This window comes from Dryobates pubescens, chromosome 29 (assembly GCF_014839835.1).
Source record: "Dryobates pubescens isolate bDryPub1 chromosome 29, bDryPub1.pri, whole genome shotgun sequence".
Classification (NCBI taxonomy): Eukaryota; Metazoa; Chordata; class Aves; order Piciformes; family Picidae; genus Dryobates; species Dryobates pubescens.
Window position 1 is genome coordinate 9,365,018 of NC_071640.1, and position 20,076 is coordinate 9,385,093.

Consider the following 20,076-nt stretch of genomic DNA (forward strand, 5'->3'; position numbering starts at 1 on the left):
AGGACTGATGACCCGTGCACAGTTAGAGCCTGACTCACTCTTCTACTCTACATGTTATTTCCACCTTAGGAAGCTTGGGGTTTGGTTGGTGGGGTTTGGGTTGGGGTTTTTTTTCCACTTCACTTTATGAACATTTTCCAGGAGACCAGGGGAAGGGAGGGGAGAAGAGAGACCTGAGAAGCCTCATTGTTCGGGTAATTTTCCCTGCTGCTAAATGTCAACGTCCTACGCATGATGCTTAGCACAGAGAGTTGGGGGTTTCTATTTAAGGCTTTGCAAGGGATGGGAGAGACTCACCTTATCTCTCTAACATGACCCAAGTGATGTTTGGGTTCTATTTATGGCTTTGAAGAAAGGAGGGAAGTGATAACCACAGCATAGGAGCTCTGGGCTGGCTACCTGGCGCTGGCTTCCCTCATTAGCACAGACGCCGGAACAGCCCTGGAGTCCATTTCCCACTTGGCTTAATCCTACTGTAGTCATGCTGGGAATCTGTCTTTCATCATCTGAGTGGTAAGATGTTGCAGAGTTGCTGGTGATGACGTGTCTCCAACTAGCCATCCTAGAGCGATCAGTGATCCTCGGGATGGGAAGTGTGCCCAGATACCTTATTTTGCCAAGGACACCTGGGAGTCAAACAACTCTTCCCACCACAGAGAGCCTTTGATGAGGTGGGTTCCCAGGGGACATCATCCATCAGAGCTGTCCTGGCTACTAACATCTCCCCTTTCCTGTGGTTGCCAGGATTGATTTGTCTTGGTTTTTGGGAAGCATGACTTAAAATTCAGAGCAGAAGGCATTCCTGCTGTGCCAGCGTCCTGCTGTGCACTCTGGCAGGTATCCGCAGTGCCTGGAGCTTGCTCACTTGTAAAAAAGGGTTAATAGTCTTTCAGAGATGAAAGCCAACTTTTGCTGGTGAGAGATCTGGACTGGGGCTCTGGCTTCTAGCCTCAAATTTGCCATTTGCCTACTCTCTTGAAAAAGTGATTTCATCTTTTTGCATCCCTGCCGCCTCTCCCATCACTGCAGGTGTGTGTCCCTGTGGAGCTTATGTCTTGGCTGAGGGGTGGAATTGCTGTCACATCTTCAGAGACATTAATGGCCTTTGTGAAGGGCCTTGAAGTCTCTGGGAGTCAGGTACTTTGTTGATGTGTTTTGTCCCCAGGGAAACAAAATCAGAGCAGTCCGATGCTGTGTTCTGTTCCTGTGAGCAGCAGGACTGCACAGGAGTGCAGGAGATCCTGTCTCACCTCCAGGTTTAGTGGAAAAGATGGAGTGCCTGCTGATGTGATGATAGTTGCTGAAGTAGGCTCCTCGTGGCCAAGAGCTTCTCAGCTCTTTCTCCTTTTCACTGGCTTGTGCCTTCAATGAATCAAAATTGTGAAGAGAAATGTTAACTTCATCATGGGGAAGTGGCTAAGTGGCTGATCCATTAGCTGTGTTAAGAAAGGTGCTGTGAATTTGCTCTGGCAACCCAGGTAACTCCTTGTTCAACAACTGCTGTCAAGTCTTGTGTGCATTAGACCTGACCAAGTGGGTGTTTCCTGTCTTCTGAGCTGGGTCAGATAATTGCTTCTTCACAGAATCACTGAATGTTAAGGGTTGGAAAGGAACTCAAAAGATCATACAGTCCAACTCCCCTGCCAGAGCAGGACCACCTAGAGTAGGTTACACAGGAATGCATCCAGGCAGGTTTTGAATGTCTCCAGAGAAGAAGACTCCACAGCCTCTCTGGGCAGCTTGCTCCACGACTCTGGCACCCTCACAGTGAAAAAGTTTTGCCTTCTGTTTATGTGGAACCTCCTCTGTTCCAGCTTGCACCCATTGCCCCTTGTCCTATTGTTGGGCATCACTGAGCAGAGCCTGGCTCCATCCTCCCAACACTGCCCTGCACATCTTTATAAACATGAATGAGGTCACCTCTCAGTCTCCCCCAAGCTAACGAGGCCTCAGCTTTTCCTCATGAGGGAGATGTTCCACCGCCTTCGTTATTCTTTTCTCAGTTTTATCCTGATACTGCATTTGGCTTCTCTTGTGATCCCTGCTTGGATAAATGGAGAGAGGAAACGAGGCACAGTCGAGTGCTGAGCTTTCTAGTCTGGATCTGAGGATTTGAGTGTATCTCCAAGAATGTTTAGGACTTGCTGTGTTTGCAGAGGTTTTAACCTTGCCCCTGCAAGCATGTACATTAGTTTGTCTGGCACACGAGTGGAATGGAACAGCTCGCAGGAATAAAGCTAAACATGTGCAAATGTTTGCAAGATATGGGTCAATAATTCTTTGGAAATCATAGCAAACCAAGTCTCTCTTTTCTTATGCACTGATGTTCTCCTATCCATCTTAGACAGGCGTTCTGAAATATCCATTATGGTGCAGTTGTTCCAAGCAGCTCACAGCCAGGGCGCAGAAACTCAGCTAGTGTAAATTATTAGTGTTCCGTTGACTTCAAGGGAGCTACAGGAGGTTTTATGAACTGAGTAGCTGCCCCCACATTCTCAAATGTCCAAAAATGCATCTCAGGGCCAAATAGGAGGTCTGGTTCCATGCAGGTCCCTCCATCAGGACCAATTCTTGTAAGTGTTCATTGGCTACCAGGCTGCAGATCTGGCTGCAGTTGTGTGTGCTGAGCCTTTCAGAATATGCTGGGCCAAAGTCTCATCATTAATTCATCAACGTCTATAACCTCTGCTTAGAATAAATGGGACCAAAGAATATTTTCTTTCAGTTGGTTGCCACTACAGGCAGTGGTTTGATCCACTTTCCAGTGCTGAGCCATAAAGTGTAAGAAGGGACCAGGGTCAGGGTCAGACAACAATAGCAATATGGAAGAAATTGGCTGATCTAAGAGGTGCAAAAATTCCACTTTCCCAGTAAGTGCAAAGAGAAGTGAAGCAGAGAGCAGCTGATGACTTGTCAGCAAAGGTTTACATTAATTTGATTTGACAAACCACCCAAGATAATTATGGTTGTAGTGATTACTTGCACACTGAGTCTCTTTCTAGGAAATGTTCTTTCCCCTTCCTGCTAGTCTGGTGTTTGCAGATGTCTACAGGGCTTGGGCTCCAGCGGCTCAGCCAGTCAGCCAGTGGGCTTCTGTGGGGCATTAAACTGTTGGAGTATTTGGTCACAAAGAGCTGAAAATAATGAGACTGCTGAGTAGAACTGGAAATAAAAAACCTGCCCCTGCTATTTGGCAGATCTCACCTGCTTTCTTCCCAAACCATCATGTATTAGGCAGGTCAGTACATGCGTGTACTAGGGAGGTTTTTAAGTCAGATATGTGGTGGGTGTATGCCCCAGGGCCCACTTGGACTGGCCAGAATCACCTTGTCGTTGACCTTTCTTTAGGAAGGATCCCAGGATTTGTCATCTGAGGGGACTCACAGTGAAAGCTGCTCCCCTTTGTGTTTAGTCACCTTAATTCCAGCAGAGAATGGAACCTTGCAGTGCTCTGGATTGGTGGAGCCCAGGTCCTGGGTGCCATCTTTGCATCCCAAATTTGGAAGTCTTTCTTTAAACAGTAGCTCATCCCCCTAGGAACTGCTAGAGTGCAGTAGCTTCATGTGTTTAGGAGGAAAGACGTGATGATACAGGTTTTGTTGGCAACTCTGAAGTGTCTGACACACCACTTCACAGGGTGCAAGAGTGGCTCTGGGGCTGTAGCAGCGCTGATGGGCTTCCTGGTGAATGTAAGGCTCCATGCAGTTCCCTGGATCTGCTGCAGACTGCTGGCTACAGGCCTTGGGGACCACCAAGTGGTCTGGACCCACGGTCCATTATTTAGAAATCTCTAATTTAAACAAAGCTAAAAATGAAAGGAAAGCAAAAAAATGAGGGTGGGAATTAGATCTGTGGTGATGAGAGTGAGAACTAGATCTGTGGTGATAGACAAAATCTTTTTGCCAGACGAGAAGTATCTGAGGACAAATCTCATGTCATTGCTTTGTCTGCACAACTCCCAGCACAACTGGGTTCCCACTTTGCCTTGAAATCAAGTAACTGCTTTAACATGCTGCAGGGCCCGAGACAAACTCCAAGGGAATAGATAAATTCACTTGGACTCTCCACCATCCTAATGTGAATACGTGGCTTTGAGATTGGAATTGGCTCATGCCTGGATGGCTCCAAGCACAGCAGAGCCAGCTTGTGTCTGGCTGTGGTTGACCCTTAGCAACCCAGTGAACCTTGAGAAATACTGGAGGGCTCATGGCACCGAATGAAAAGCATTAATTCTCACTCTCCTCCAGCAGCATGCTGCCTTGGGGAGGTGGAGGAGGTGATGCATTCTTACATGAGTTGAAGCAGTTTTTCTGAGGTCTTAGACACTGACTCTGAAAGAACTGTGCTAAGCAGTCTGTGGAGAGCTCAGGTGAAGGAGCAGTGAGTCCTACTGATGACCCTAAAAGAAGAATAATACACTCATGATTAGCCGTGTGCATCATGCTTTCAGAACATTGCAGCTCATCCAAATGAAGACCATTTCCTTCTGTTCAACTGGCTGCTCGTGGTAAGAACAGTGTGAGACAGCCCATCCTTCACTCCCAAATGGTCCCTCCACATACAGCAAGCTCTAGCCCTGGTGAGCACAGTGAAGCCATTCGAGGGACCTTTGTGACACTGGAATGCAACTTTTGCTCTTAGCTCAGCTAAAGCATTGCTCCTTTAATTTAGCTACCTACAAATTGCAGCTTTCCATCAGCAGAAGAACTGGGAAGACCAGAGAGAGATCTTCAGCATTATTAATTGTGTCCAGAAGCACACAGGAAGCAGCTGCCCCCAAAATTCCCACCTTGTGCAAGGTGAAGTCATTCAGTGAAGTGCTGCAATTTGTGCCTTTGTACGAGTCGGTCAGTGAGTGCCTCCAGTTGCACAGAATAATAATCACTGTTTTCTCTGTTGCAACCTAGAGAACCTGTGCCCAGGCAAAGGGATTCCCAAAGGATGTGCCTTTGAGAAAAGTCACAAGAAAGATATTATTTCAGAGACTGCAGGCTTCTTTTGGTGTGGGGCTTAAGCTCCCGTCTGACACAAGGCGCTGGCATGCATGGATGCTCCCACAATGTGGGCAGAGGGTTGTTTGTTTGGGTTTTTTTTAGCAATAACTTGGTCTTTTTATTTCTTTTATAACCTGGCAAGCCATGTAGGAAAGGAGGTTTTGACATCCTTCCACCAGGATCAGTGGGGACGGTTTGCTTTTAATGATCTTCTAGGCAGCGAGACAGACCATCTGCTGATGTAAATCGGAACAGCTCTGTCACCTACAGTTCTGTTACACTGATTTAAATCAGCACATCCTCTCCATGACAAGCCCCCTTTCACTGCCTTCCCCCCACCAAGCACCAGATCTGAAGCACATTAACCCCAGGTACAACCTCATTGTGGACAGACCGCCCAGCAAGCCTGCTCTCCCCATCTACCATCCAAAACCCTGGTCCAAACCTTCTGCTCACAGTCCTCTTTTGAACCTCCCCTCCTTCTCCACAGAGCCCCAGAGGAAAAGGAGGACCCCCAAAAGGTGACCAACTTGGAGGGCCGAGCATGCCATTTGTTTCCTCATTTCAGGAACCAAAACCTGGCAAGAGCAAAGTGGAGTAAGGTCTCTCTCTCTCCATCTGCTTCACTGGCATTGCTCTGGAGGTCACTGCTAGGGACAGAGGTCCTCACTGGGCCCCATCTGCCTTCCCTGGGCTCCCTGGTTTATGCCCACTTGGGCCTCTGACATTCTACTCTGTTTTTCTTTCCTTGAAAATGGATGGGGAATTGGGAGGCGCAGCGCAGGAACGCGCCTGTTCCCCATTACAGCTCCACCGGGGCTGTAACACGATCGTGCCTGCGCCGTACCCACACAGATATTTATTTATCCATACAGCCTTTCTCCTTGTTTTCATTAAGTTAGGCAGAAAAGGTTAATCTTTCTTCTGCTAAAGCTTCAAAACCAACCAAGCTAAATAAAATATGATTTCTTTCATTTCTCTTTTAAAGGACACTCTCTCTCTCTCCTTTTCTTCCCCCCCCCCCTTTAAGTACCAGAATGAGGTCACAGTCAGAGATGCCACAAGAGTAAATTGAAAACAGGTTGAAAAAAAGCAAAAGGGAGAAAGAGAGAGACAGAAAAAAAAAAAAAACAAAACAAAACAAAAGAAAAACACAATCAGAAGAAAGTGACTGGTAGCATTGCAGGGTTGGTTTCACCCAGTCTAGTGAAGAAGCTTTCAAGACAGAGACATTGGTGTCTTCCTGCTTCTCCCTTTGTGCTCTTTCTAGGAATCTCAAAGGTGAATTGCAGCAGGGAGGTCTCTTCTCATCTTCATTTCCACTTTGGTTCTCACTGCCTGGGTTTTGTTCCTGCTGCTCTTGGCACAGGGACACGGGCTGAAGGTGTGGGAATGCCTGTGAGGGTCTCAGAGCTTCCTTTCGCTCCTCTAACCTCCTGGAGGCTCCCGGCCCCACTCTGTTGTTTAGTCTGGAGGAACTCAAGGCCGTAGCTCTTGTTGTCTTGGGTGGGATGCTTGATAGGTGATTCATCCTGCCTGCCATCTGCAACTGCTGGGTGCTGGCAGCAGTCATGCTGGAAGCACTGAGGCAGGCTAAGACTATTGGATGCTGTGAGGGAGCACTCTGAGCCTGCTCCCATCCATTTTCATTCCTCAGTCCCCACTCCTGCCCATATGAGCCTCCTGCTACTAGAAACGTGCTTGCTTAAGAGCAGATTGCCAACTGAGCCTTGCAGGCAGGCAGCTCAGTCAGGGGGTTCCTCCTCCTGAAGACTAAACATTGAGTTGAGTTCCCAGGTGGCAATCCCAGAGGCATCACCAGTGGGTTGATGTACATGCTTTGGGGTGGCCAGACCAAAAAGAGGTGGCTTGCCAAACTCCACAGTTGTGCCTGCAGGAGGAGACAAGCCAGTAGTGAGGGACTGGACTGGAGAGAGAAGGAAAAGGCCACCTGGAGAGAGCAGCATCTTCCCAGCAGTCGTTAGTAGAGCAGAGTTTGATTTTTCAAAAGCTGCCTGGGGAATTGGATGGTTTGGGGCAGAGCAGTCCTGGGAAGGCAGTGGCACAGAAATGAAGGGAAGAGAGTCTTGCAGGGATTTGATATGCAGCTGGGAGCATTCCTGAGCGCAGCTGCTCAGTTATTGCTCAGTGTGCAGCAAGCAGCAACTTTTGCTGTGTGCACAGCACTTACCATGGTGATGCCAAGTTCCAGTCTGGATTTTTTACTGTGGAGAAGTGAACATAGGTGAGGCCTCCTCAGAGGAGCTGGTCATTTGTCCTTGATAGCTCTAACAGCTTATTGCTTTATTTAGTGTGACATCAATTATTTATTGCTATTAATGAAGGACACAGATGGCTGTCTGGTCAATAAAATATCTCCTAGTCCACAGAGATCATCTACTCAGCTATCATTTACTCTGCAGAGAACCTTTGGATTCTTTCTGAAATTTAATAACATGAGCAAAGATACTACAGCAATCTACAAGGTTTGTGCTTCAGGGCTGCTTTGGGAGGCTGAAATCCTTCTTTATATTTGCTGGTGGGGTGTGTGAGACCACGAGTCCAGATGGGAAAGAGAAGCCCCTCTGCTTTCCATCAGGAGCTACTTATCCATATAATCCCTTTTATAAAGTGATCAAACTCCTTCTCAGAAGACAGTTCTTTGCCCTTCTCAGGAGCAGCCCCTTTATTCATATCCAATTTACTTTCTCTTGCAATTACTGCCCATTAGCATAAATATTTCTTATCCATCTAAGTGCTGCCCTGTTGATGTGTTTGCAGTCATGTATCTCTCTTAGGCCTTTTTGTGTCTCTGCTCATATGGTAAAACTTCTGTGTTCTGTGATTCCCCTGTGAAGCCTTCCCTTCTGCTTTCCCTGTGCCTTCCTCATAAGCCTAGATGAGCAATACTGTGATCTCTCATCACAATCTTTAGTCAGCATTCCTCTATTGCTACAACATCCCAAGACCACTTTTCCTTGGTAGGGCAACATTAGTGATCCATCTGCCTCTTGCAGTGCCAGCAAGTCATGGAATCATGGAATGGCTTAAGTTGGAATGGAATGGAATGGAATGGAATGGAATGGAATGGAATGGAATGGAATGGAATGGAATGGAATGGAATAGAATAGAATAGACCAGGTTGGGAGAGACCTTCAAGATCATCACGTCCAACCTATCACCCAACACCATCTAATCAACTAAACCATGCAACCAAGCACCCTGTCAAGTCTTCTCCTGAACACCTCCAATGATGGTGACTCCACCACCTCCCTGGGCAGCACATTCCAATGGGCAATCACTCTCTCTGTGTTAGAACTTCCTCCTAACCTCCAGCCTAAACCTCCCCTGGCACAGCTTGAGACTGCGTCCTCTTGTTCTGGTGCTGATTGCCTGGGAGAAGAGACCAGCCCCCACCTGCCTACAACCTCCCTGCAGGGAGTTGTAGACAGCAATAAGGTCTCCTCTGAGCCTCCTCTTCTCCAGGCTAAGCAACCCCAGCTCCCTCAGCCTCTCCTCACAGGGCTGTGCTCCAGACCCCTCCCCAGCTTTGTTGCCCTTCTCTGGACACCTTCCAGCATCTCAACATCCTTCCTAAACCGAAGGGCCCAGAACTGGACACAGGATTCAAGGTGTGGCCTAACCAGTGCTGAGTACAGGGCAGAATGACTTCCCTGCTCCTGCTGGCCACACTATTCCTGATGCAGGCCAGGATGCCATTGGCCTTCTTGGCCACTTGGGCACACTGCTGGCTCATGTTCATCTTACTATCAGCCAGTACCCCCAGGTCCCTTTCTTCCTGGCTGCTCTCCAGGCACTCTGTGCCCAGCCAGTAGCACTGCATGGGCTTGTTGTGGGCAGTGATCATCTACTCCAACCTCCCTACCAGGGGCAGGGACTCCTCTCAACTAGACTTGGTTGCTCACTGCCTCATCCAACCTGGCTTTAAACATCCCCACAGAGGAGGCATCCACAACCACTCTGGGCAACCTACTCCAGAGTCTCAACACCCTCATATTGAGGACCTTCTTCCTAAGATCCAGTCTAAACCTACTCTCCCTCAGCCTCAAACCATTACCCCTTTTCCTGTTGCTAGACACCCTTATGAAAGGTCCCGCTCCAGCTTTCCTGTAGGCTTGTTACCTTACCTGCATCCCACTGACAAGGCCCCAGTCTGAATCAAGGAAATAACTGGATTTTGGGTCCTAGGGAAGGCTTAGAGAATTTCGTTTCAGCTGCTCTCAGAGCAACATGAACTGGACAAAGAAAGACTTCTCTTGTGTGAGATGAAGGAATGAAGTTGCCATGTGCTGCGCTTCACCCTGGGGACAGCACAGAAAGCAGCTTCCCATGCTCACTGGGGATTGACAGCTCTGTTGTCCATGGGGGGTCCCTTAGCCCACCCCATCATAGCTGCATGGTCCATACAGTCTGGCACCACCAGTGACCTCACTGCTGCTTATACAGGTGCAGAAAGCCTCCCAGCCTTGGGGCTGAGGTTTCAGCACCTTTGCTAGCATCTGTTTTGCTATTTTCATAACAACCTCTTTGCTTTTGTTCGATTGTAGCAGGGCCAATGAGAGGGGAAAGTTTCCCTGAGGCTCAGCATTGAGTACAATGCACCCTCTTGCTGTAGGGATTTTATTGCAAGGGTTTGGGTTTAACCCAAGCTGGCATGGTCTGGCAGACCCTGAGAGCTTCATTTCCTCCTGTACAGGGGAACAGAAACCCCCTTTGCAGACATGAGTACTCAGAAGGTAGTGGGTGCCTTTAGGAGACTTATCTGTGCAGCTTGAATGCACACTTCAGTGGTTGCACATGACACTTTGCATCCCATTTCCAGCTTCTTCAAGCCTGGTTCCACCCTCTGCACTCCCTGTCTCAGCCCTTTGTTTTTCTCTCCCATCCTATCTTTAGTTCTCCTGACACACATATCCTGACTTATGCTCCTTGTACCCATGGACTGCCAGTCTAGATCTCCATTAGGTCTTGCCCAGTTGCTCACCACAGACTCTCTGCCCAGCGGTTTTCTTTGCTGCCCTTCACTGGCTACCTGTCAATCCTGATTACTCTGGAGGAAGGACTGAGATCCTGCAGCAAGTACTCAGGGGATGATCTGTCTCAACATGGAAGTTCTTCCTCGTCAGAAGGAAGGTTACTTGACATCTGAAGAGGCCTAAAAGCTCTTGCTCTTGTTCAGCAGCAAAATCACAGAATCACAGAACCATTTTGATTGGAAGGGAGCTGTAAGATCACCGAGTCCAACGGTCACCCAACATCTGGTCCTGCTTCTCTGTTATGTGTTTGTGATTCATCTGGGTTTTAAGTCACAGCAGTGTGTGTTTGCAGGGACTTCTGGTGACAGGGAGTTCCCCATTCCAGCCTGATGTCCTATGAAAAGAGCCAGGAATGAAAGTTGGAAGTGAGCAGCAAGGGTTGGTTTGTTTGTTTAAACCATAAACCCAGAGCTAAGGGGCTTGCTCAAGGCCACTCAGCGCTCATGACTGCAAACAGTGATCTTCCCACTGCCAACCCAAGCTGCCCGTTGAGTTGATTTGGGGTTTGGTACAGACTGGGACTGGGGATTTGGTTTGGTACAGTCCCCAGGGCTAGGGACTGGGTTGAACTACAGAGACCAGTGACAGAGCTGCCTGAAACAAGTTTGGAAAGAACAAGTCGTGCTGGGAGCATTAAAATGAATAATTAAGGCTTGGACTCCTTTAGGGAGGAAAAGAATTTATTGCTGCTCTTTTCTCTAGCCAAGGGGCACATTTGTTACCAAGTTGTGTATTTTGTGACAAGATGCAGATGCAGGTTGGGGGGGGGGGGGGGCTGGGGGAGGGAGTTTTTTGTTCTACCTGGGTAATCCAGCTGCACAGTGAGGTGCTCTGGGCCAGTTGTACCACCTGTGGTCTGTACCAAGAACTGAGAGTTGTGCTCCATTTCAGTAGTCCTCAGTCACTTCTACTTTTAAACACATAAAGAAAAGCACTGAGAGGGGAATTCTCCTCTTTCTGCCTAGGTGTCCTGACATTGACATGTGCACAAGGTGCCCAGCACGGCAAGCTGGGTCCAGGTTTGCTTCTATCATCACAGCTGTATCAGCTGCAGCAGCCCATCCTCTGATTCCTGTCAGTGGGAATGGGCTATGGGCTACAACCATGGCAGCTGCTTTGGTTTTTTTACTGCTGGGTACATTGGGCTTTTGGTTACGCTGATGTGAAATGGGAATCATAGAATGGTTTGGGTTAGAAGAGAGCTTTAAAGGTTATCTATTCCACCCACGCCCCTGCAGTAAGCAGGGACATCCCCAGATAGAGCCCCATTAAGCCTGACAAATGTTTTCAGGGATGGGGCCTCTGCCACATCTCTGGGCAGCCTGTTGCCGCGCTCCACTACCCTCATTGTGGAGAACTTCTTCCTAATGTCCAACCTAAGTCTAGTTTAAAGCCATTGCCCCTTGTCCTAGTGCTGCATGCCCTTGTAAAGTCCACCTCGGGCTCTCCTGTACCCCCTGTAAGACTGCTCTAAGGTCTCCCTGGAGCTGCCCCACCTCTCTCATCCTCTCCTTATAGGAGAGGTGCTCCAGCCTTCTGGTCATTTTTGTGCCCCTTCTCTGGACCCACTCCGTTGGGTCCATGTCCTTCTTCAATGGCATCCTGGCCTGCATCAAGAATAGTGTGGCCAGCAGGAGCAGGGAAGTCATTCTACCCTGTACACAGCACTGGTTAGCCATGCCTTGAATCCTGAGTCCAGTTCTGGGCCCCTCAATTGAAGAAGGACATTGAGACTCTTGAACGTGTCCAGAGAAGGGCAACAAGGCTGGGGAGAGGCCTCAAGCACAAGCCCTACGAGGAGAGGCTGAGGGAGCTGGGGTTGGTTAGCCTGGAGAAGAGGAGGCTCAGGGGAGACCTTCTTGCTGTCTACAACTACCTGAAGGGAGGTTGTAGCCAGGTGTGGGTTGGTCTCTTCTCCCAGGCAACCAGCACCAGAACAAGAGGACACAGTCTCAAGCTATGCCAGGGGAGGTTTAGGCTGGAGGTTAGGAGAAAGTTCTTCCCAGAGAGAGTTGTTAGCCATTGGAATGTGCTGCCCAGGGAGGTGGTGGAGTCCCCATCCCTGGAGGTGTTCAAGAGGGGATTGGATGTGGCACTTGGTGCCATGGTCTAGTAGTCATGAGGTGTTGGGTGACAGTTTGGACTTGATGATCTTTGAGGTCTTTTCCAACCTTATTAATTCTGTGATTCTATGATTCTTATGTTGAGGGCTGGAGAACTGGACACAGTCCTTCAGGTGAGGTCTCACCAGAGCAGACCAGAGGGGCAGAATCACCTCTCTTCATCTGCTGAGCTCTGCAGTGAGCTTTGACTGCCAGACAGGCTGCCCACTGAAGGATACGAGTTGCAGGGCAGTGGCTAATCAGGTCCAAAAAGCTTAATAAAAAGGAGTGTTTTGAGTTTCAGCTGGGTCATGTTCCAAGTGTTTAATAAGCTTTATAAACTGGAAGACAAAAAAAAAAAAAGAAAAAAGCATCATTTTTAATTAGTTTTTTTTAAAGTTCAAATACTCATGAAGAGGTGAGGGAAGGAACTCCAGTCATAGCTCCAGGAGCTGGCAGGCTGCACGTGGAAGGGAATGCAAAGCTACTGATTTTCGTTGAATAATAAAAGAAAAAACACTACACCAAAGGCCCCAGGACATTGAAAGCAATTCCATCCAAGCTCTAAAAATCTCTCCTTTCCTTATAACTGAACCTAGCAGAAACACATTTCACTGTGGCAGGTGATTTTCGAGCAGGGCCACGTCCCCTTTAAGAACTAAATATGCAGTTAGGGCAGGAAGAGCCCTGTTTAGTCAGGCTTCCAGCTCTTCTGGGAACCTGGAGCACGCCCTTGGTGTGTGATCCTGTTGTGGTGCTTGCATCGAGCCCACACATTGCCTGTACACTGAGTGCACCCTTCCGCTGTCCCAGCCATGACTTGGCAGTGGCCCTGGTTTCTGCGGTGGGTTCCTGTCCCAGACCTAGGACTATCCCTATCAGCCACAGCCAAGCAGACTTTGTGTTAGAATAGAATAGGATAGGATAGGATAGGATAGGATAGGATAGGATAGGATAGGATAGAATAGAATGGAATGGAATGGAATGGAACGGAACGGAATGGAATGGAATGGAATGGAATGGAATGGAATGGAATGGAATGGAATAGCATAGCAGTGCAGAGCAGAGAATTGAACAGAACAGAACAGAACAGAATAGAATAGAATAGAATAGAATACAATACAATACAATAAACCAGGTTGGAAGAGACCTTCAAGATCATCACATCCAACCCATCATCCAACACCACCTAATCAACTAAACCATGCGACCAAGCACCCTATCAAGTCTCCTCCTAAACACCTGTTGGTCACCTGTCCTGTGTAGAGATGTTCCTACAGTGTTTGCTAAATGGTCAGCAACGATTTTGCACCTGTACTGATGTCTTGCTCATCTCTTTGCTCCCCAGGAGAATCCTTGAGCTTTGCAGATGATTTGCTCTCTGGCCTTGCAACGTCCTGTGTGGCAGCGGGTAGGAGCCATGGAGATGTCCCTGAAACCAGCCTCTATTCAGTCATTTTCAAGTGCCTGGAGCCAGATGGTCTGTACAAGTAAGGAGAGGAGTGTGGGGAGGTGCTGGGCACAAGGGAGGGGATCTCCAATGCTGTTATTTAATTGTTATTGACCTTTTTGGTCAGCACTGTGTTACACTAGAGACTGGGCATGATGGGAGTCTCTCTCTTGCTTTGGCTGTAAGGCTCAGCTAGTGAAATGGAAAACCAGTGTCTGCCAGTACAGTGCTGGAGGCACTGGGAGTCTGTGGGAGACCTCACTGGCATAACTCACATGTTCAGTACTTTAGGCTTGCAGGTCCATGTCTGGTGGGTAGGGTTGTGTCTCGTGGATGAACTGAGCTCATGGTCAGATTGAAGCATTTGCCAAATGCCTGGTGGACCAAAATAGCCCAAAGTGTGATAGGTGTTGATTATCTAAATCTCTGCTTGAATGAGTAGGACATGTTTAGCAGATCAGAGAGACACCAAATCCATTGGTCCACCACCCAGTTATGTCTGCAGGGAGGGGTGACCATGCCAGTGCTGGTGTTCTTGTTCACTTGACTCTTCTGAGACATTCTTTGAGCACATGGGATTGGATTTTCTGTTTGAATCCTGTGGAGCAATTAGTGTCCAAAGCAAGAGGGTCATTTCAGGATCTGAGTAACTTTGCCTTCACTATTGTTTGGAGAGGGTCTGGGCTTTTCAGTCTGGCTCCTTAGCCTGGGCATCCTCTGTCTTGAGGGGGATATCAGGAATCAGAACAGAAAGAGAGAAAAGAATAGAGAAATAAGGCAAGGAGATGGAGGGGAGAGAGAGTGAGCAAGAGAGAAACACCCAGGGCTTAATGTCAGAGAGACTGTAATAATTAAAACACATTTTGTAGTGAGTAATGAAACTTTTTATGGGACCACAAAAGCATTTAAAGCAAGAGCTGGCAAATGGTCTGTCAGCGAGAACTTTCTAAGGTCTTGATTAATACTTTCCCTTTGCCTCCCACTCCACCACCTCCCCAGTTCAGTATGTTGACAACCTCTGCAGAAGGAGAAGCCTGTACTGCACATCTCTCGAGCAGGGCTGTGTCCAGGAATGGGCTCCAAATGATACCTCTTGCCATTTAATAATTGTAAATGTTTTCTTGTTAAATATATATAATGCTTAAATACAGTTATTAATGTCTCTGGGAACTGGGCTGCTCTGAAAAGGTGCCAGGGAGAGGCTGGAGCAACCACAGAACTTGCTAATAACCTGCTGCCCATAAAATCAGCTGGTTGTGAGCTCTCAGTCATTTGTCTCACAGCTGCCAGGGACATTGGGCAAGGGAAGAGCTGCTGGGTTTGATGGGGAGGCTGCTGCTGAGGTGAACACACAGAGCTGGGAGCCAGAAGGTCTGGCTCTTGGGCAGCCTGGGCTGCCAAATCATCTTCCCCATCTGCTGGGCAGGGATAATTGCACTCACCCATCGCTTTAGGGGCTCTGTGATCTAATTCCTGATGTCGGCAAAGGGCTGGGACAGCCTTGGGTGGAAGGCAGAAGGCTTTGTCTGGGCTTTTGTCATCTCCTTCATCAAAGCCAGGCTTCTGCTTCACAGACGTGAGGCACATTACTGCGGTGGGGATAAGCAGAGTCAGCAGCGCCCAGTGTCCTGGGGTGGCTGTGGGCAGCTCCTGCTCTCTGCAAGGTGCCACTGGGTGAGAGACAGTAGGTTTTTGTGGGAAGGCATGGCTGCAGGCAGCAGTCCCCTGGCACTGAGGAGCTTTGGACCTCATCCTTCTGCAGGAACAGGCCATGGGTGATGCAAAGTGTTGGCTTCATCCCTCAGCTAATGCTCAGCAGAGCTTGGCACACCATTCCCAGGACTGTGCACACTTAAACGCACATGTATGGACACATGTTCAGACTGGCACTTGCAGGGCATGTGTGACCTGCTCTAGATTCTGTGGTCCTGCTCTGGCAGGGGGTTGGACTCGATGATCTCCGGAGGTTGCTTCCAACCCCTAACACCCTGTGTGATCCTGTGTGAAAACTCCCAGGCATCAAAACCAATGTGCCATGTCCACACAGTACATCATAGCCTCCTTGGCATCTGCTACAGCATGCCCCAGCATACCTATGTGGACTGATACACCACTGCCCACCATGTGCACACACTGCCATGGCTGCAGGGATGTCCAGCACACACACAACCTTTGCTCCAACCTGGGACCTAACCAGCATGTGTTCACTTGGTACCTGTGAATTCCACAATGCATGGGCACACACATTCAATGGTCCCCTGCTCAGCTGTCCATACATTTCAGGTGGGCAAGAAGGCTAGCATCATCCTGGCCTGGATTAGCGATAGTGTGGCCAGCAGGAGTGGGAAGTGATTGTACCTCTGTACTCAGCACTGGTGAGGCCACACCTTGAGTACTGGGTTTAGTTTTGGGTCCCTCACTCCAAGAAGGACATTGAGGTACTGGAGTGTGTCCAGAGAATGGCAACAAAGCTGGGGAAGGGTCTGGAGATCAGGGCTGGTGAGGAGCAGCTCCGGGAACTGGGGTTGTTTAGTCTGGAGAAGAGGAGGCTGAGAGGAGACCTCATTGCTCTCTACAGCTGTCTGAAAGGAGGTGGGAGTGAGGTGGGGGTTGGTCTCTTCTACTTAGTATCAGGTGATAGAATGAGAGGAAATGGTCTGAAGTTGTTACAGGGGAGGTTTAGGTTGGGCATTAGGAAAAATTTCTTTACAGAAATAGTGCTGAGGCATTGGAACAGGCTCCCCAGGGAGGTGTTCAGGAAACGTGTGGACGCGGGACTTTGGGAAAGGGTTTAATGGCCATGATGGTGTTGGGCTGATGGTTGGAGTTGATGGTCTTAGAGGTCTTCTCCAACCAAAACAGTTCTGTGATTCTATGACACAGTTGCACCAGAGCATGAAGAAAGTCAGGACAGCGAAATGAGGCTGAGTCTGGGTCCTGAGCCCAGGCAGATGTAACAACAACAGAAACACGGGCATGGGGTCATTTCTTCAATTGTTTGTTTTATTTGTTTCTATGAAAAATATCTGTCTTGGAGGGCTCTGGCATGGGTATGATCCTGATGAGAGCCACGTGGCAGGGGCCTGTGCTTTTCTCCAAGCTGTTAGGTGAGCACACAGAGGCTGCAGCATCAGGGCTCTTCAAAAACAAACCCTCAGTGGCCTGAGGATGTCACATAAACCAAGAGGAGGGACTGTGAGGTCATGAAATTCTCTTCTGCTCTGTAAATGTTTCGGACATCCTGTCCCTTCTGCAGTACCTAGGGCAATTAGACTGCTGTTGACCATTAGTTTGGAGCATTACCAGCTTCAGATCAAAGCTGGGCTTGAGTATGAATAGCAAAACAAAACAAAAAGCTCCACGAGCAAACAAATAAACTCTGATTGATTCCTCTGCTTTTGAGACTTCTGTAGTTTCAAAACATAAACTAACAAAAGGAGAACTAATTTCTTTGTCCTTTGCAATTTCAGTCTGAGGAAAACATGTTGCCTGACAGCCCTTTTCATACAATCACAGATTGGTTTGGGTTGAAAGGGACCTTTAAAGGTCATCTAGACCAGTCAGCAGGGACATCTGCAACTAGTTGAATGTTCTGTTCAACCTGACCTGGAATGGTTCCAGGGATGGGGCATCTACCTCTGGACAACCTGAGTCAGTGGCTCACTACCCTCAGTGTCAAACATTTCTTCCTTCTCTCCAGTCTGAATCTCCCTCATTTAGTTTCAAACCATCACCTCTTGTTCTGGGTCTGCAAAAAAAGTCTGGTTTTATCCTTCTCTCTCCCTGACCTGACATGCACACATGGACACTCCTGCCAGGATACTGGGCATGGATGCCCATGCTGCATGGGATCCATGCTGCAGTCACGTGAATGCATTCATGTGCACACACAGGGACACTGAGCATGGTCCTTGAAGAGTGTCAAGTTTGGTTTAAGCACTTAAAATAACCAAAGTCTTAATAGTTCCTACAAAAGGGATTACAGGAGAGGGAATTGTTCTCCCCTGAGGTCAGCTAGACCAGAGCAGTCTGTCAAGTTTCCTCCCCGGTGGATGTGGAAGAGGATGGGGTGAGGAAGGTAGAGGAAAAGAGGTCTATGTGTTTATTAAGACCTTGTCTTGCATGGACTAAGCAGCCTGAACAGTGGTTAAGGTCAGAGGGATGGTTTGAGAGCTTGGCAGCACCATGCTGTGACAGACAACCTGTGATGCAGTAAGCACCAAATACCAGTCAAGGGAAACAGCTTTGCCTTGTCTCGGAGGGCAAAATCAGCCTGGAGGACTGAACTTACACTCAGCATGGCCCTTGCATAGCTCAATACCCTAAAACCCAACCAAATCTTCATTGTGGAGACAGGAGCTTCCCTTGTGTGTCCAACAGCTTCCCTGAGCCTTCAGCCTACCTCATCCATCTCAAATTCTCTCTCTGTCATTCCTTGAGTGCCTGGGGATGCCTCTTTGCTGAGCTGTACCTGATCGGCTGCCGGACGGCAGCGTTGCCAGCCCAGCACGTTCATTTCAGATACTTGGGGACACACCAAGTATCCCTCAGCCAAAAACTGAGATTTTGGAAAGGCTAATAAAAAACCCCTCCAGTTCCTCAATGGAGCAGCAATGCAAGCACACCAACTTCTTCCCTGAACCTCAGATACTATAATTATAGATTAGATTAAATCCCAATGTTTCACTTTATTTACATTCCTGACCTAGCCTATTCATTTCCAGTGTTTGTGCCAAGAATCAGCACAAAATTTACTGGAAATAATATGGAAGTCATCAGGATCCCTTCCAGAGCCTTTCCTTGGAGTGTGTTCATGTGCTGAGAAGGAGCCTCGACTTTGCCTTCTCTTTGCTGGCTCAGATAGGATTTCCTCAGGGTGATCCTTAACCAGCCCAAAGGCTGTGGGAGAGCACATTCCTGGAGTGCTGGAAAGGTGGAAACCTCTTTCTAGGGTATGAAGATTGAGTACTGCCATCAGATGGAATAGGATTCAGTCAGACCTCAGCTTGACAATGCAAAACTCCTGGCCACAACCAAGCCCCACCAAGACCTGCCCAACTAGCATCATTTCCTGTAGGGTCTGGAGGCCATGGGCAGCATGGCCAGGCTTAGCTTCTGTCACCATGTGTGGGCTAAGAGGGAAAATACATTTTTGGTGAGGTGTTGAATATGGGGAACCCATCACAGCATGGAGAGACAGTGACTGCAGTGCAGCAAGCTGAATGTGCTAAAGGAGCTGGCCCAAAGCAAGGCTGATTAATGTTGACTGGCCTCTTCCTTGTGCAGAGCTGGGATCAGAAGTGGAATGGAAACCCTTGGTGCTCAAGAGTTTGCTGATGCTGGCAGCAGTCCACTGCTCCTTATATGATACTAATTGTTATTGTTGGTCTTCTGTCAGGAAGACACACGAATGAGCACTGGAGCAATCAGAGACAGACCCCAAATAGCTCGGTGGCATGGGTTAAAACACATCTGTTAGAGCCCTTGGCTGCGTCCCCTGTGTGCACAGGAGCTCTGCTGCCTCATCAAATCCACCTCTTCTATTCCACATGCTCTCCAGCTTCCTGAAGCTGAGCAGCACATGGCTGTAGTTTCTTCTCAAGCATTCCTGGCTTGTGGAAGCTCATGCAAGTTGCACCAGGAGTTGAACAAGTGTTTGCTAAATCCAAGGTCTGTGCTCTAACTGCAGGCTTGTTCTTCCCCAGCACATAAGGGTTGCTTCAGAACCAGCCTGCCCAAATGCTGGCTCAGATGTGTGCTTGTTTGTGCTGAAGTCCAGCACTGACCTGTCTGGGCTCATCTGTGCCACACTGCAGTGGATTGGCCCAGTGAAAGATGGCCTGTACAGAGAGGTCAGTGGCTCAGCAGAAGGAGATTACCACTGTTTCTGGTGATATTAATGAAGTCCCATGCAGGGAGGTAGGTTGGGCTCTTGTTGCACTTTCCAAGGTCAGAAGGGTACTTCTATAAAAACCATAGAGAAGACCTTCATGCTTTCTTCATTGCCTGTTGAGGTGCTGGAGTTAGTGCTCAGCTTTGCCATTAGCTCTGTTGAGTCATTGAAGCCTAACTTTCATCTTCATCAGTTTGCCTGTCCCCTTTATAAGCTCAGGTTTAAGCTCTCACAGTCCCTGTCAATCAGATCAGGGTCTCCAGATGCTGGTGCAGTGTTGCTTGTACTGACGTTTTTCCATCACCCTTCTAAAGGTTGGATTTGTGCCTCAGTCCTTCAGCTCTGTCTCTACCACCTGTATGCAGCCCCCTGGGGCAGATCAGGATTCAGCAGGCACCTTTCACTGACTCCAGTGGAACCTTCTTCCCTAGTATCTGCCAAGCATATGAGCATCTTGGTCCTTTTCACTGGAAAGGCCAGGTTATTCTTCCCAGATTCTCTACTTCTCTTCGTACCTCATGCCACAAGGAGAAGCAGAACAGCCTTTGTGGCCTCCTACTGCCAGCTCCTTCCCACCCCT

General features: G+C 48.5%; 1 protein-coding gene across 1 annotated transcript in view; it reads left to right on the plus strand.

Moving 5' to 3' along the window:
- The window catches only part of ASTN2 (astrotactin 2), a 423,548-nt gene that overhangs the window by 370,226 nt on the left and 33,246 nt on the right, over positions 1 to 20,076 (plus strand). Inside the window, exon 20 of the mRNA XM_054174585.1 lies at positions 13,502 to 13,643. Within this exon, the coding sequence (XP_054030560.1) occupies positions 13,502 to 13,643 (142 nt within the window). The remainder of the gene's footprint in view (positions 1 to 13,501; positions 13,644 to 20,076) is intronic.